The sequence below is a fragment of the Scomber scombrus genome, chromosome 1, assembly GCF_963691925.1.
Source record: "Scomber scombrus chromosome 1, fScoSco1.1, whole genome shotgun sequence".
In the NCBI taxonomy this organism is placed as follows: domain Eukaryota; kingdom Metazoa; phylum Chordata; class Actinopteri; order Scombriformes; family Scombridae; genus Scomber; species Scomber scombrus.
In genome coordinates this window covers 15093139-15107491 of record NC_084970.1, presented here as the reverse complement: position 1 = coordinate 15107491, position 14353 = coordinate 15093139, and the positions used below count along the sequence as shown (strand labels likewise).

The window sequence follows — 14353 nt, the reverse complement described above, 5'->3', positions numbered from 1 at the left end:
GAACAGCTAGTGAGCCCCCACGTCTGATAATGATATCAGATATCATCAAAATTGATCCTGTCGACAGCTCCTGGTCTCCTCTTTTGATACTAAGCTAAGGTTAGCTGATATTATAATTTCACAGATGGCAGAACAAGCTGCTGCTCAGCTCCTGATCAAGGCGACTGTAAGACTGACGGATTCTGGCTGAGTTATACTTGAAGCACAGTGTAGCTTACAGGGTACTTTTAGGTAATGCTATGTTTAATGACTGACAAACTCATCACTGTCTTTAAGAAGACCAACACATTAAAAAATAAAAGTAATGCATAGTCGCATTTCACTTTCTGAAAAAACATCTTTTGCAGAGCGTACAAACACCTACTTATGGTGCAAGATAACAGCCTAGATAACAGCTTTATTGTGCAGTTTGGTGAACTCAAACTAATGTTGATGGAGCTAATAAAATGCAAAAATGGAAGCATGTTAACGGCATTGATCCTGCCCTTGATTTTATGTGGAATAACAACAGAGCAGTTTATGTTTTAATGAGGTGCAATGGCACACTGGGCTCAAACCCTGCCTGTAAATCAAACCACAAATGTCTGCTTTTTTTGACCACATCTTCGAGCTGTGTAGTGTAATGAAACATGCTGCCTGTGCACAAGTTAGCAGAGGAGTCTGGAAGCTACAGAGAGAGGAAGCAATGAGTGAGTGGGATGCATAGGTTGGGCCAGTGGAGGGTCATAGATGGAGCGAATAGGAAATAAATACACAAGCAGAAGTGCACCACAAGCAGCAGATCAACTCACTGCACGGTAACAGAGAAAGAAGAAAATAATCTTCCATTTTACTAAACAACAGAGAAATTGCTGAGGGGGAAAATGGTGCCTCAACCATGGTTTGGTTTTAAAAAGTTACTAATTAAGAAAATACAAATATTTGCAGGGTGACAGTTATCAGAGGAAGCAATTTAAGCAACCTTTTTTAATGAAGTTAAAACAAAATATGTCTGCAATTTATGTTTGAGACTAACCTTACCTCTCGATACTGATTTAACTGTTTAAAAATCCATGTGACTGTATGCATTTATATGGGAGCTATTTTGGAAGAGTTGAGAGCTGCATGTGGCTCCGATAAGCGCTCAATTAGTAGCACTAGAGCTCTTAATGCTGACGCCGCTCCTGACCGGCAGTATTCAGAAACTGTTAAAGCTGCCTTGTGTTGAGTGGCTTTGCGTGAGAAGGGGATCAATGATAGTGTGCATGTGTATGTTAGTTTGAGGTTGGGTTTAGCAGTGTGGGTTAAACATCTTTCACTCTCACCACACACACACACACACACACACACACACACACACACACACACACACACACACACACACACACACACACACACACACACACACACACACACACACACACACACACACACACACACACACACACACACACACACACACACACACACACAGCTCTGAGGCTGGGTCATGGGTTCAGATTAAGACCATAAGACATGGATAACCTATATTTACAGTGCTTTGCATAAGTATTTACCCCATTTGGACTTTTCTGCATCTTGCAGTGTTACATCCTGGAATTAAAATAGATTTGTTTGGGGCTTTAAACCATTTGATTAACATAACATGCAAAGTGCTTTGAAGGTGCTAAATACTGTTTGTTGTGACACAAAAAATAATTAAGACAAAAAATAAGATATCTGTTGGATGAAGTATTCACCCACCCTGAATCAATATTTGGTAGAACCACCTTTAGCTGTAATTACAGCAGCAAGTCTTCTGTGGTTTGTCTCTATCAGCTTTGCACATCTAGATACTGCAGACAGATTGGATGGAGATTGGTTTTGAACAGCAATTTTCTAGTTTCACTACAGATTATCAATTTGATTGTGGTTTGGGCTTTGACTGGGCCACTCTGCTTAAATCCTTACAATGTAGCTTTGGCTATACAGCTGGAAGGTCGACCTTGGCTCCAGTCTCAGGTCTCTTGCACACTGAAACAGGTTTTCTATAAGAATTGCCCTGTATTTGGCTCAATCCACCTTGTCTTCAATCATGACCAGTTTCACAGTACCTGCTGATAAAAAACATCTGCACAGCATGAAGCTGCCACCACCCTTCACTGTGGGGAAGGTGTACTCAGGATGAAACACTTCATGTTTTGCATGGGACAAAACTTTCAATAAAAGTCAGATTTGTGAAGTGCATGACCAATAGTTGTTCTGTGGACAGATTCTCCCATCTGACCTAAAGATCTTTCCATTTTAACTCTTGATTGCTTCTCTAATTAACACTCTCCTTGCCCGGTCCGTCAGTTTAGGTGGAAAGCTTTCTCTTGCATACACAGCTGATTCTTAGAAACCAGTTGTACTACATTTACAGTAGGCTGTAGTAGGCTACAAAACAGTGTTTGAACCATAGAAACATTCTCCAATCTCTCCTCAAATCTCTCCTAACTTGGCATTGTGAGGCTGGGTAAGCGGCAGTGGCAGCTATGCTGATGGGAACGGTCTGCCAAAAAACAGCACCAGGCAGCCCCTTTGTTCTGTGCATAAATAAATGATTGCTTCATTTGGGCTGGAGGCTTCAATAGACTCTGTCAGAGTAAGCAGGATAATCAAGAGTTCAATTGAAATGAACAGGAACTTTTAAACTGAATGAGGACCTGTCTGTCTCCACCAAAGTGAATAGAGTAATCAGCCTCTTCAGATGCACTGAACGCCACGGACACACACGCACACACACACGCACACACACAGAGAGCTATTCTTGTTAGGACATTGCCTTGACTTCTATTCATTAAGTATAACTCAACCAAAATCATAACCCTAAATTTCACCTTACCCCCAAGCTTTACCTCATTAGAACCAGGCTTTGGTCCAAAGTTGGTCTTTACACCAAGAAAGGTCACCAAAATGTAATGAAAACATGCGCGCGCACACACACACACACACACACACACACACACACACACACACACACACACACACACACACACACACACACACACACACACACCTTTTAAAACCTAATTCAGTCCCCCGTATTCACAGACAAAGAAACCCCCCCACAACAGACCACACTTAAGTACAACAAGCCTCGAACTCTCCAGATTTGGCACACACACATCCCCCCCCTCTGTTATGGGGTGGCCCTTCTTAAACAGAGCAGCGTCATTTTGAAGGACAGGACCCCATACTGAGGGAAACACAAACACCGGAGACAGTAGGGTCTAAAGACTTTACACAACCTGTCACTCTGTCAGTATTTCCCTGTGTTTATTTTTGACACTTTCTTTCTGTTCTACTGCCTCACACATTTTCTTCCCTTTCTCCATCCTGATCTTTTTTGTGTCTCCCACAGATGAATCCATCTGCCTCTGCGATACGTTCGAAACAGCAAAAGTGTCTTTTCACAGTGATTTAGTACGTAACTGCCTGCCTTTCATTCATCATATTCCATTACATTGTTTTTTTCCCTTTCTTTAAATATATCTTGGGGCCCACAACAGGCCACATGACTGCCATAATGTGCCTTAATTGGTTTGTAGGCAGAATCAGAAAAGACTATTATTACACTAGTCTTTTAAGAACCCCAAATGGATCACTAAAAGAAATATAAATGTGCAAAAAACTGAAAAGATTAGACTGTCAATCTCCCTGCAATCTGGTGACACTTCTGACTTTTAAATAGGAGTTAGGAAGCTTTTTTCCTCACCAGGAGCAATTATTAGTGACAACCCTGACGAGAAAAATCACCACCTTAGTGCTGATAAAACCTGGTTTCAACCTTCAGCTATTTTAATGGGGCATCATATTCTTCCACACCACATTAGCATTACATTACTGTCAAATGGCTACTAGTGTATGTAACCAGAAGCCTGCTGAATGCAGGGAGAGTGTCTGGCTGTGTTCACATGCACTTCAGTAACAAGGTTACTATCGGCTTACTGTGGTTACATGATTTCCTAAACATCATGTAAAGAGGTTTCATTACCCGAGTTGAGAGTTGAAGGTAAAGTTGGTGAAAAGGTAGAGATTTCTGCAGAAGAAACCTTATTTTTTGATCATTTTCTGCATACTGTGGTCTTTGCTTTATAGTAGATTTGATCAAATTTAGACGCATGCACACAGCGAGGACAAACTGTGCTACCCTCCTACTACAGAGCATTTTCTCTCACTGTTCAGTCATCAACAACAATAAAAAACTCATTAGGCTGCAGTTTGTTATATGGCTAATACTAAAGGGGGGTTTTATAGAAATAAGGCCACTGTAGTGTACATAAACTCATCAATTTCTGCCTATACCTGATTTCTACCAGTAATCTGGTTTTGTAGTATGCATATAAACGTAGTGAGTGACAGCTCTACATTCTTTCATTCAGTGCTGTGGTTTTCTGTCTATTTGCTTTACAAACAGGGTGCTCCGCTGTAGCCCAAACGAGCCTTTCTCTAAACAGACCAGGAGCTCTCTAATTTCTTAGGGGCCGTCCACACTGAGAACGATAACTATAACGACAATGATGTGAGCGTCCACACTTATGAGCTATGATGTCCTGTAAACAGCGGTGTCAAGCATGCGCTGCTCGCTCCAGCTGTGTTTCGCAGCTAATTATTGATGAGCTGTTATTGCTGTACGTTGTACGGAGAAATAAAAAGAAAAGCAAAAAAAGTGTTCAGAGGTGGGCGCTGATTCAGTGTGTTGATCAGAAGTATTTCAGACACTAGTTGCTGTGATGTTTCAGTATTTACAGACCAAACTGAGCCACAGCAGATGTTGAAGCGTGGTGTGTAAAAGTGCACTGCTGCGGCACTAACACAAAGTATGAGTATAGATCTGCCTGCAAAAATCCGCTGTGTTGTTTTTTTTTTTTTTTTTTTACAATATAATAGGGAACAAAGTTCCAGCATCTTTCTAATAATAAGGATCTATCAAAAGAAATCACTTCGGTCATCCTGATCCAATTTACAGCGAGTCAGTCCATGGTGAGAGAGGAGCAAAGCTGCATTCAAATAAATAAATACATCAGTCAGATGAAGGATTTTGATTGGCTGTCAGGGTTTTTATCGTTCATCAAATTACTCTGAAAGTGATCCCAATGATATCGTTCTCTTCTATCATTAGCGTTACAGTTGTGGTGTGGACTCCACCATCCACTCGAATTAGAACGACATTTAAAACAATAAATTTATTGTTATTGTTATAATTATCGTTCTCAATGTGGGCGGGCCTTTACACTCCTGCATCCAAATGACAAAGATTGCCCCAGAACTGTCCTCACCAACTCAGTACAGGTATAATGCAAGCATACCCTCTGCTTTATATGTTTTAATCCTTATATGGCTCTCTGAGATGTCAACAAAAAAATGGGCATTATAAGCTTACAAACCAAAGAGCTCCTGTATTGCTCTGTATTAGATAGTACAGGTGTTCATTCATTTTTGTGTGTAAGATAGAGAGGAGCTATTTTCAAATGGCAGGAGACCAACTATTTGTTAAAATGTGAAAAACATTTTTATTTTTCAGATACACTATAATCATTTTAATGTTTTTCAATGAAAATGAAAATAGTGTAAAAATTCATTCTAATATCACAAATCATATCGCTATTGCAATATAAGTAAGAAAAAATGAAATTAGATATTTTTTCAAAATCTTTCAGCACTAAGTGTCAGAAGTAAAGACAAAAAGTTTTGTATTGATGTCATACCAAGGATCTCAAGTTTAGTTATTTTTGCCTTATTTAATTTAATTCAATTAATTTAATACAATTAAGTTAACCTCATTCAGTCATGTGGAATCATTTAAATATCTTAAATTATTAATGGTTATCTCCCCAAAATCATACAAAAATAAAATCTAACACAGACAGTCAAACTACCATTAACGCATGGGGAAACTCTGGCAAAGAAGATATCTGGGCTTTGGAGGCTTCAAGCAGGGCATCTCCAGAATAATGCCTGCATATTTATTTATTTATATGATTAACAAAGGACAGTAACAGGCATGATGAGCTATTCTCTGTCTCACACCTGTCTTCAGTTTTGTTTGAGGACACAGTGCACTCATAAAATGTCCTCTCTTTCTTTTCATCTTCTTTTGTCCATAATCAAAGCTGCTTACATATAAATAAACAAAACATTTTCTAATGTATTTGTATAGTTAACAACTTTGTATACAGTATGTCAAGTGTGTTGCTTCACAACCTGTCAGGCCATAGATCATTCTAATATAAACATTTATATTATTTTAGGGCCAAAACTAAACTAAAAAGCTTAGAAAAACTCAAGCATTGCTGGGAAAATGTTTCCATATTATTGTGTATAATGTGAGCAGTTCCTGTTTCTCAGTATAGAAACACGATCCCCGTGAAGTCATACGTCTAAATCTCTGTGTCTAACACGCAGAGACCTAAAATACTGTCACAACCTGCAGCACATCCTCTGGGAACCTTAACATGCTGCGGCAGATGGACAGTGAGTGACATGCCGACATTAAAGCATCCACACACACACACACAAAGAAATCATTTGACCATCCGCACATTCGGCCACTCTAAATCCTCGTCCTTTCTTTCCCCCCTTCTCCCTCTCATATTTCAGTCTCTCTCATCCTTTTTGCTCAGGTTTAATTGACTATTGTGGCAGATGGGGTGGCGGTTGGTCTGTGGGAATCAATGTCTTCATTGTGGAACTGAGAGAGAGATTAGCAGCTAGTTAGCACTAGTGAAAGATGACAGCTGGCACCATTAACCTCTCCTGTCATTCTCTCTCTCACACACACACACACACACACACACACACACACACACACACACACACACACACACACACACACACACACACACACACACACACACACACACACACACACACACACACACACACACACACACACACACACACACACACACACACACAGGAAGTACTTGTGTAGCTCATCAATTACACACACGAAAAATACTGCTCTGTACTACGAGCCTGTCACTCAAACATTGCAGCCTGGTATGTTAATTGTGCACGCACATTTGGGGATAATCCATTTCTGGCTGAGCTTGACATCTAAAAAGGAGAGCGTGAAAAAGCACTATCAGTCAAAACTGATGACTCAAGAAGTGCAAAACTCCTTGCCATTCAAAACGGAGCAAGGCTTACATTTTTTTTAATGTGTCTCTACCTGTGACTTGAAGACGACAAAATTAAAGTAACATGGCAGCTCGCTTGAATGATCCATAAAGTCGAGACACGTAAGCTTTGCCACTGAAGCAGAGCAAACATTCATCCAGTGATCTGACCCAAAAAGTGATTGCAGCAGCTGCTGACAATGGCTCCAGTTTCATGATTAAGGCATCTGAATGCTTCACGCTGATTTGGCAGCAGTCATTTATTTTGTATCAAGTAGTATCATTGCCAAACACACACTGATACACATAGATCTTTGTTGAAATCACCCAGTCTCAACTGTTACTTGATAACAAGTAATTTCTTTATTTTATAGTCCTCGGTTGCAAAGCTTGATAAGATAAGAGTTTGTTACATCATACTGATCTTCATTGAATAATAAAATGTTCATTGTAAACCAAAATTCCTTATCGTGAAGGTCAAATAAACACAGGTTTTCTCCTCACATCTATTTCACCAGACCTTGTTTTTTCCTGTTTAACACATCTGAACAGACTCTATAACTGGCTGATTTTGTTGACCTCCAGATGTTAGACCAGCTGAGCTGCTGCACATCTGGGCCACAGTTCAGACTTGGTGAACGTTGATAACTGATATTTTCTATGACAATAAAAAGCAAAAAAATGAATCAGCCCAGTGAATCACAGCAAGTCTTAGAAAGGGGAAAACAGATGTAGACATACAGAACGAGGAAATCTGCAGTATTAACTAGAAATTCCCTGCTGGGAATAATTTCAATTACACATTTCCTGTTGGTTGGTATTTAATACAGAATAATATGATAACATAATATGATAATAACATATTGACAGAGCACATGTAGATGTTAATTCAACAGGGATCTCAGCTTCCTGTCTTAAAGATAAAGAAATTAAAGCAAAATTCACAATTAATGATATTCTATATCCGATACCGATAAATGACAAGCCTACTAAGATATAGTAGTTGGTTGTTCTTTAAGCTCTAAAGTAATAAATGTGATGTGACTAAATGCAGAGATCTTACAGAAAGTCCCTTGTTATTACAGTATTACTTCTGGCACAGATGCACTACTAAAGGATAATTATATCATTATCAATTAATCTGCTGACACTTTCATTGATTAACTGATTAATCATTTTGTCTATACAATGTCAGAAAATATTGAAAACTGCACAGCATATTTTCACTAAGTCTTGTGTGATAGAGTATACAATGATATAAAACTAAGAAAAGCAGCAAATTCTCACACCAAGGAAGCCTGAACGAGATAGTTTTATCTGTAATTTTTTAACTAAATATTACATAATCAGAATAAGAATGTTTTATTGTCATTGAACATTACTGGTTAATGAATTTGTTGCAGCTCTACATTAATACTCTCATACGGCACGTAAACTGGTGTACATGCATGTAGAGATTGTTGTGGTTGGTGCTGTGCAGCCAGCGTCCCATGAGAGATATTATTTAATTTCCTGCAGGGCTCCCACCAGGACTACCATGCCAGGTCAAAGTCGAGCAGAGCAGGAAAAGTAACGGGGCTCATGTTGCTGCTCAAACATCTTCAGAAAGCTGTCTCTTCTACGACTGCAGGCACTGAGGTGTCAGTTACAAGGCTACTTCTTCATCTGGGTCAAATCAAGTTCAACAACAGACGCCTCTTACAATCCCTGACACGGCATGTTTTGACATGACGCTGGGGAATCTACTTGATTTGAACATTTGCATGGTCCTTGATATGCTGAGTGAATCCTACGATAAAGGGAGCGTTAGCGTCCATTCGAAACGCGCTTATGAAATTCAAAACATATGGCTGTCACTCTTAAATAAAGCTGTTTTTCTAAATCGCTCTATTTTCTGAAGGGAAGAAAAGAGAGTCTGACAGCAGTGATCCTGACATTCTCCTGCGCTGCATATTTCGACATGAGAAAACGTTAGAAAATCTCTTTTTGTGATTAAATATTCAGAGTGCAGAACAGAGAGTTTCGGCTTGATCTTTTGGCTGACATTCATCTGATTTTAACTTGGGAAAAGAAAATATTAACTAAACATCAACAACCCCCCCCCCCCGCAAGATTAAACACACAAAGTGCACAGCCAATGTCGGCCTTGTCGGAATTCATCTGCTTTTCAACAGGGGTTAGTTTGATATGCCAACTATGAACAGCTGGAGGCAGATTTAATTCAACTGACTGTGTTAGTTATCCTTCAGTATTCCCCAAACTACAAACCACAGTTGCATGGTAGACAAAACATGAGTTAAACTATGTCAGTCGGCATGTGTAGAGAGACTGAGACCTGCAGACATTTGGATGGATGAGGACTCCCACAAGAACCTGACATATTAAGGTCTGAAGATGAAAACAACTTGACAGCAATTAGACTGAGCCTAGTTTTTCTTTGTATTGAATAAATGATCTGCTTTCATATTAGGAAATTACTAAGTGGTCCTACACTAGTTTAGTAAGACCACATCCTCTGATTTTTAATATACTGCATGTTGCCTTAGCTACTAACAAATACCTGCTGCAAACAGGTAATTATGGTGTAGTTATTGAGCAACACCTCCCTCTGTGCTTTTTCTCCCCCTCCAGGGAGTAACAAAGGAGGAGGAAAGGGAGGTAACATGATATATATGGATAGTGTGCGTCTACTATTGCATTACTCACACAGCTTTTTCTGTCTGTTCTTTAAAGCCTGACTTCCATCAAAAAACATTTTCTGGAAGTATCAATCACATAATCACCTCATTGCTATCTTTTTTTTTGTACATTTCTGCTGCTGTTGTTGCTCAGATAGCACCTCCCGTCCGTCAGCTACATTCAAAAGAGGTCATGAGTGCGCCGGTGACGACACACACATTCATCTATGTACAGTCCGTCTGTGTGGAACAGTAACATGTAGTGAGGGGATGGAGCTGTAATATGAGGAGGGTGGATCGACTATCACCTTTTCATGACTGATTCATTGCTCCCTTTAACTCTTTCATATATTCAATGCCTGTGTGAAAGCAGCTTTACTCCAACTGTGGCTCCATGTATTTACTTGCCTACTGATTATAATTTTTTTATTGCATTTTGGAGAAATATTTAAAATAAAAAAAATTCAACCTGGTTCTCTCTCTGTGTCAAACAAGCCCCACTATCGTTTCTGTGCAAACCTTAAATGTGTGCTCCGCGGATAAAGGATATGGAGGATTTGCATAAGTCTTACTAGGTGACATATTATATAGTGGAAAATGTGATGTGGTATGACAGAGCTGAAAACACAACACTGCTGGATTAAGTACAAAAAAAACACTAATTTGTCTAATGTGTACAGATTCAGGGTGTATTGTTGTGACATTTGTTGAGGAATTGTCCTTCACAGATGTAATCACATCTGAGCTCTCGAGTTGCTTTTGTTTCCTTTGAGCAGGTGCGTGACATTGCGGTGTGAGTCTTCGCAGGCTGTCGCTTTACGGTTGTTTACCGTTTCTGCAGTATGTCAACAACTGTGTGTTTACTGTGAATGGTGACTTTTAGATTTAAAATTTCTGTCACATTTTCAAAACTCATTAAAATACAGTTCAATGCATGTGTAATTCCACCTCTCTCATTCACTGCAGCAGCTATCCAATTTCGCCATGAGCTACGACACGCAAACACACAATGCATGCACCGCCTGAATGACACACACACACAGAAGCTACCTACCTCCATGGCTAATGCGGCCGTCTGCTGGTCGTAGTGATTCAGTAGGTTGGGCATGAAGGTGGTGTTGTAAGGCAGATCCTGGCACATTCTCAGTTTGATGGGCTCACAGCTAAACTCACTGTGGCTCTCTATGGACTCCATATGAATGGACAGAGCAGGAGTAACCAGAAGGAAAAGAAGTAGGAGGAGAGGGATGAGCACGAGGGAAAAACAGACATGATTTGTTTGTCTGCAGGAGACTGTTGTGGTTTTGGAGAACCAGTCTTTCATACATCCTCTTCCAGCTGAGGGGTGCATTTTAATGTTAGACATTTCTGCAGAGTGGTTCAGTCTATGAAGCCTTCAGGACATGCAAGGATTATATCAAGGCCTCTTAACATTAGAAGCAACTGAGTCCATTTTTAGTGGCAGAACTAAAGGGAAAAATAAGAAATCCACCCTCAACAAAGAGGTATAACTCTGTATATGTACCCTGAACTGCTGGTGTGATGGAGTCCCCAGATCATCTGCAGGCCTAAGAGTTTGGTACAAACAGGCAAAGCAAGATGGATGAATCTGCTGCTTGTGTCAGTCCTCAAATTTAGCAGTCATTGTAGTATTTGCTTTTTTAAAATGTTTGATGTCTTTGAAGGAGCTTTTAATAGACAGACTCAATTGTTTCTCATTTTGAAAACAGTTTTTTGCACCTTGTGGTAATTTTCTGGTCAGGGAGACAGATTCCCCCGATTCCATCCCCACTGAGAGCGCATGTCCCTGAGATAATGGCTCCACCAGCAGACTCTCCTCCTGGTTGTTGGTTTCTCTTTGTCTCCTCTCACTCTCTTCTGGTGATGCTTTAAAGACTCATCTGAGGCTAAATCCACAACATATCATTATCCTCCCAATGATTCGTCAGATTCCTCCGTCTTCTCCATTCAGTTTCCACTCTGGCGTAGATTCCTCAAGCAGGTCCTGCGGGTTTAAAAACACAAAGAAAGGCCTAATGGTCAAGCAAGCAGAATTGGCTTGCTTAGGGTGAAGTTGTGTTGTATCTGGTATTGCCAGATGATCAGCCACACCCTTGTCTCTATACAAGTGTGGATTAAAATGTCTGAAGAAATCAGACAATGTATAGGTGGGTTAGATTTTTCTAAAAGACCTGTGTGCCTGTGTGTTTGCAGACTTATAATCAGCTTCTGTCTCCAATGTGCAAAGTGTGCTGGTGTAGTCAAATGATCTGTGGTGGTGTTACTGCAGGGTGGCACACACTTTGCAGACTACTGAAAACGTGTTCAAAGCTAACCACAACCACGGCAGGGTTTCAAGCGGTGACCGTGAACGTTACACCTGCGGATGATCAGACACTCCCCCACTCTCACGGTAGTGTGAGGTTGTCCGGGCAACAGTAACGATCCCCTGCGATGTTTCACACCGCGGCTCGGGGTCGTTTGGACGGACAATGCCTTCAACTTTAAAAACTAAATAAGAAAACTTAAAATAAGAACGCATGAAAGTCTTCATTAATCGATTTATTCCCCACACCTGGCCAAACAGGTCATATTTTAACGTTACGAGCTAACTTACAGTTTTATAAGCCAGCGGCACCGATGGCTAGCTAACACATTGATAACGTTGAAATGTAACTGGACCAACACCTCAATAACGTTACCCGGTGGACGGTTACATGTCACAGCCATTAACGTTAGCTCTGCTTTGCCCACCGGGAGAACCTGGCTAGTTTCTTAAAGCTCAAACCCTTCAAAGGGATAGGAAGGCTTCAAGAGCTAATGTTAAGCATCTTCGTTGTACTGGAAGAGGAACCACACACCATGACACGCCACGATCAGTGTGACCGTATTTATCAATCAGTCACCGAGGCGTCTTCAGCCCGACAGCGCGCTGTTTGTACACATGAATCCTTTAAAGCGTATATTGTCCAACTCCGACAATCCGTCCAAATAATATAATAGTTCCTCTTTAGCTTTATAATTTAAATTGCTTTACCTTGTGTGAAAAAGAAAGAGCGCGGCTCGGCTCCACCGGCTCCGTTCACTGCAGCACTTGTTCGTTGTTCACTGTTTGCAGCTGGTTGCCTGCAGCGTGCAAGCAGACACATCGTGACCGCGGAGTCAGCGGGAGCGCGCAGAGGAACGAAAAAATTGGCCCCACTGGACATTTCTTGCTGCTGTTGACATGCTGTATACAAGTATAAGATACGAATACTGAATGACACATGTGGTGAATACGGCCGGTTTGTTGGCTATAGCTCTACAAAATTCGAAATTGAAAAAAAAAAAAATCATTTTAATAAAGGCTAGAAGTCAGATAATCTAATGTGTGTTTTTAATGATCAGATTCTAAGTGTATCTGAACCTTGGATAGATGAATGGCCCAGGGGCCCAAGAGTCAGGGGGTTCTGACGCCTTTTGGTTGAGGTAACTTTTATTAAAATATTTAAGCCTTAAGAAAAATAGCCTATTGTTATTAATTATTATATCCATCGTAATTTGACATTCACATTTTAAGGACACACACACACACTAACATACACATACCTTTTTGGTGTAAATGGAGCTAAACACAGTTTCTGTGACCAGACTACACATCTGTCTCTTGCTGTTGTGCTCGAGAGCTCAAAGGCTGCAGGATGAGTAGGGACTCAGCATTATTCTCAGGGTAATTTTGAAGGCCTTTTTGGGGTTAAATGTGATTCCACCTGGGACTCCGCTGTTACATGTCAATCTTGAGTCAGGGCAGAAAGAGTGAAAACCAATTTTGAGAAAAAGTTCTCCCTCAGGGGCTAGGTGCTAGTGGGGACAGCAGACTTCCCATAACAAAGATATGAACCAAAGATATATGATAGACAAGCAAACACTAAAAGCAGGAAAACTGCTTCAGGTAGCAGTATTAAAAATCTTTATTAAAATCACAACAAATGTATACATTACTAAAAAACAAACTAAATAATATGTACAGTAGCTTTGTATCTTTTTTAAGCAGGTAGTGTTAAACAACTGTTAAAGAGGTACAACTTGGCTGAATCAGGCAGGAATATGAGTGATGTCCAGACTGTCCTACTGATTGTATGAAGAGCTTGGAAACAACAATACAAGCACCAAAAGTTTGGATTATTCATTTAACCTGACCAGTGTACATTAAGACTGCCAAATGCTTCAGTCAACACATTTTTATGAAATACATCTTCCACAGTGTGCTATTATGTCGCAAATTAATGTATTTTGTATTTTTTTGAGTATAAATAGTTTATAAACTGTCAACAGTATATAAACTTATATATTTTAATTTTGATGACCAAGGGCAGAGAAGAGACAATTTTAATTTAAGGTGAGTAAACAGGTTTCCAATTTACATCAATTTCATCATCACTGATCAATGAAGGAATGATGAATACCCTTTTATAAATAACAGATTGTCAAATGTTATTTTAAGATGATCAATGACTCAAATAAAAATATTAATTGTGGTAAGTTTATAAATGCCAGACATAGGACATCCATTAC

At 40.0% G+C, this 14353-nt stretch overlaps 1 protein-coding gene across 1 annotated transcript in view; it reads right to left on the bottom strand.

Moving 5' to 3' along the window:
* The window catches only part of fzd3b (frizzled class receptor 3b), a 27590-nt gene extending 16425 nt beyond the window's left edge, over positions 1-11165 (bottom strand). Inside the window, exon 1 of the mRNA XM_062427646.1 lies at positions 10854-11165. Within this exon, the coding sequence (XP_062283630.1) occupies positions 10854-11165 (312 nt within the window). The remainder of the gene's footprint in view (positions 1-10853) is intronic.
* Between the last annotated feature and the right edge of the window lie 3188 nt (positions 11166-14353).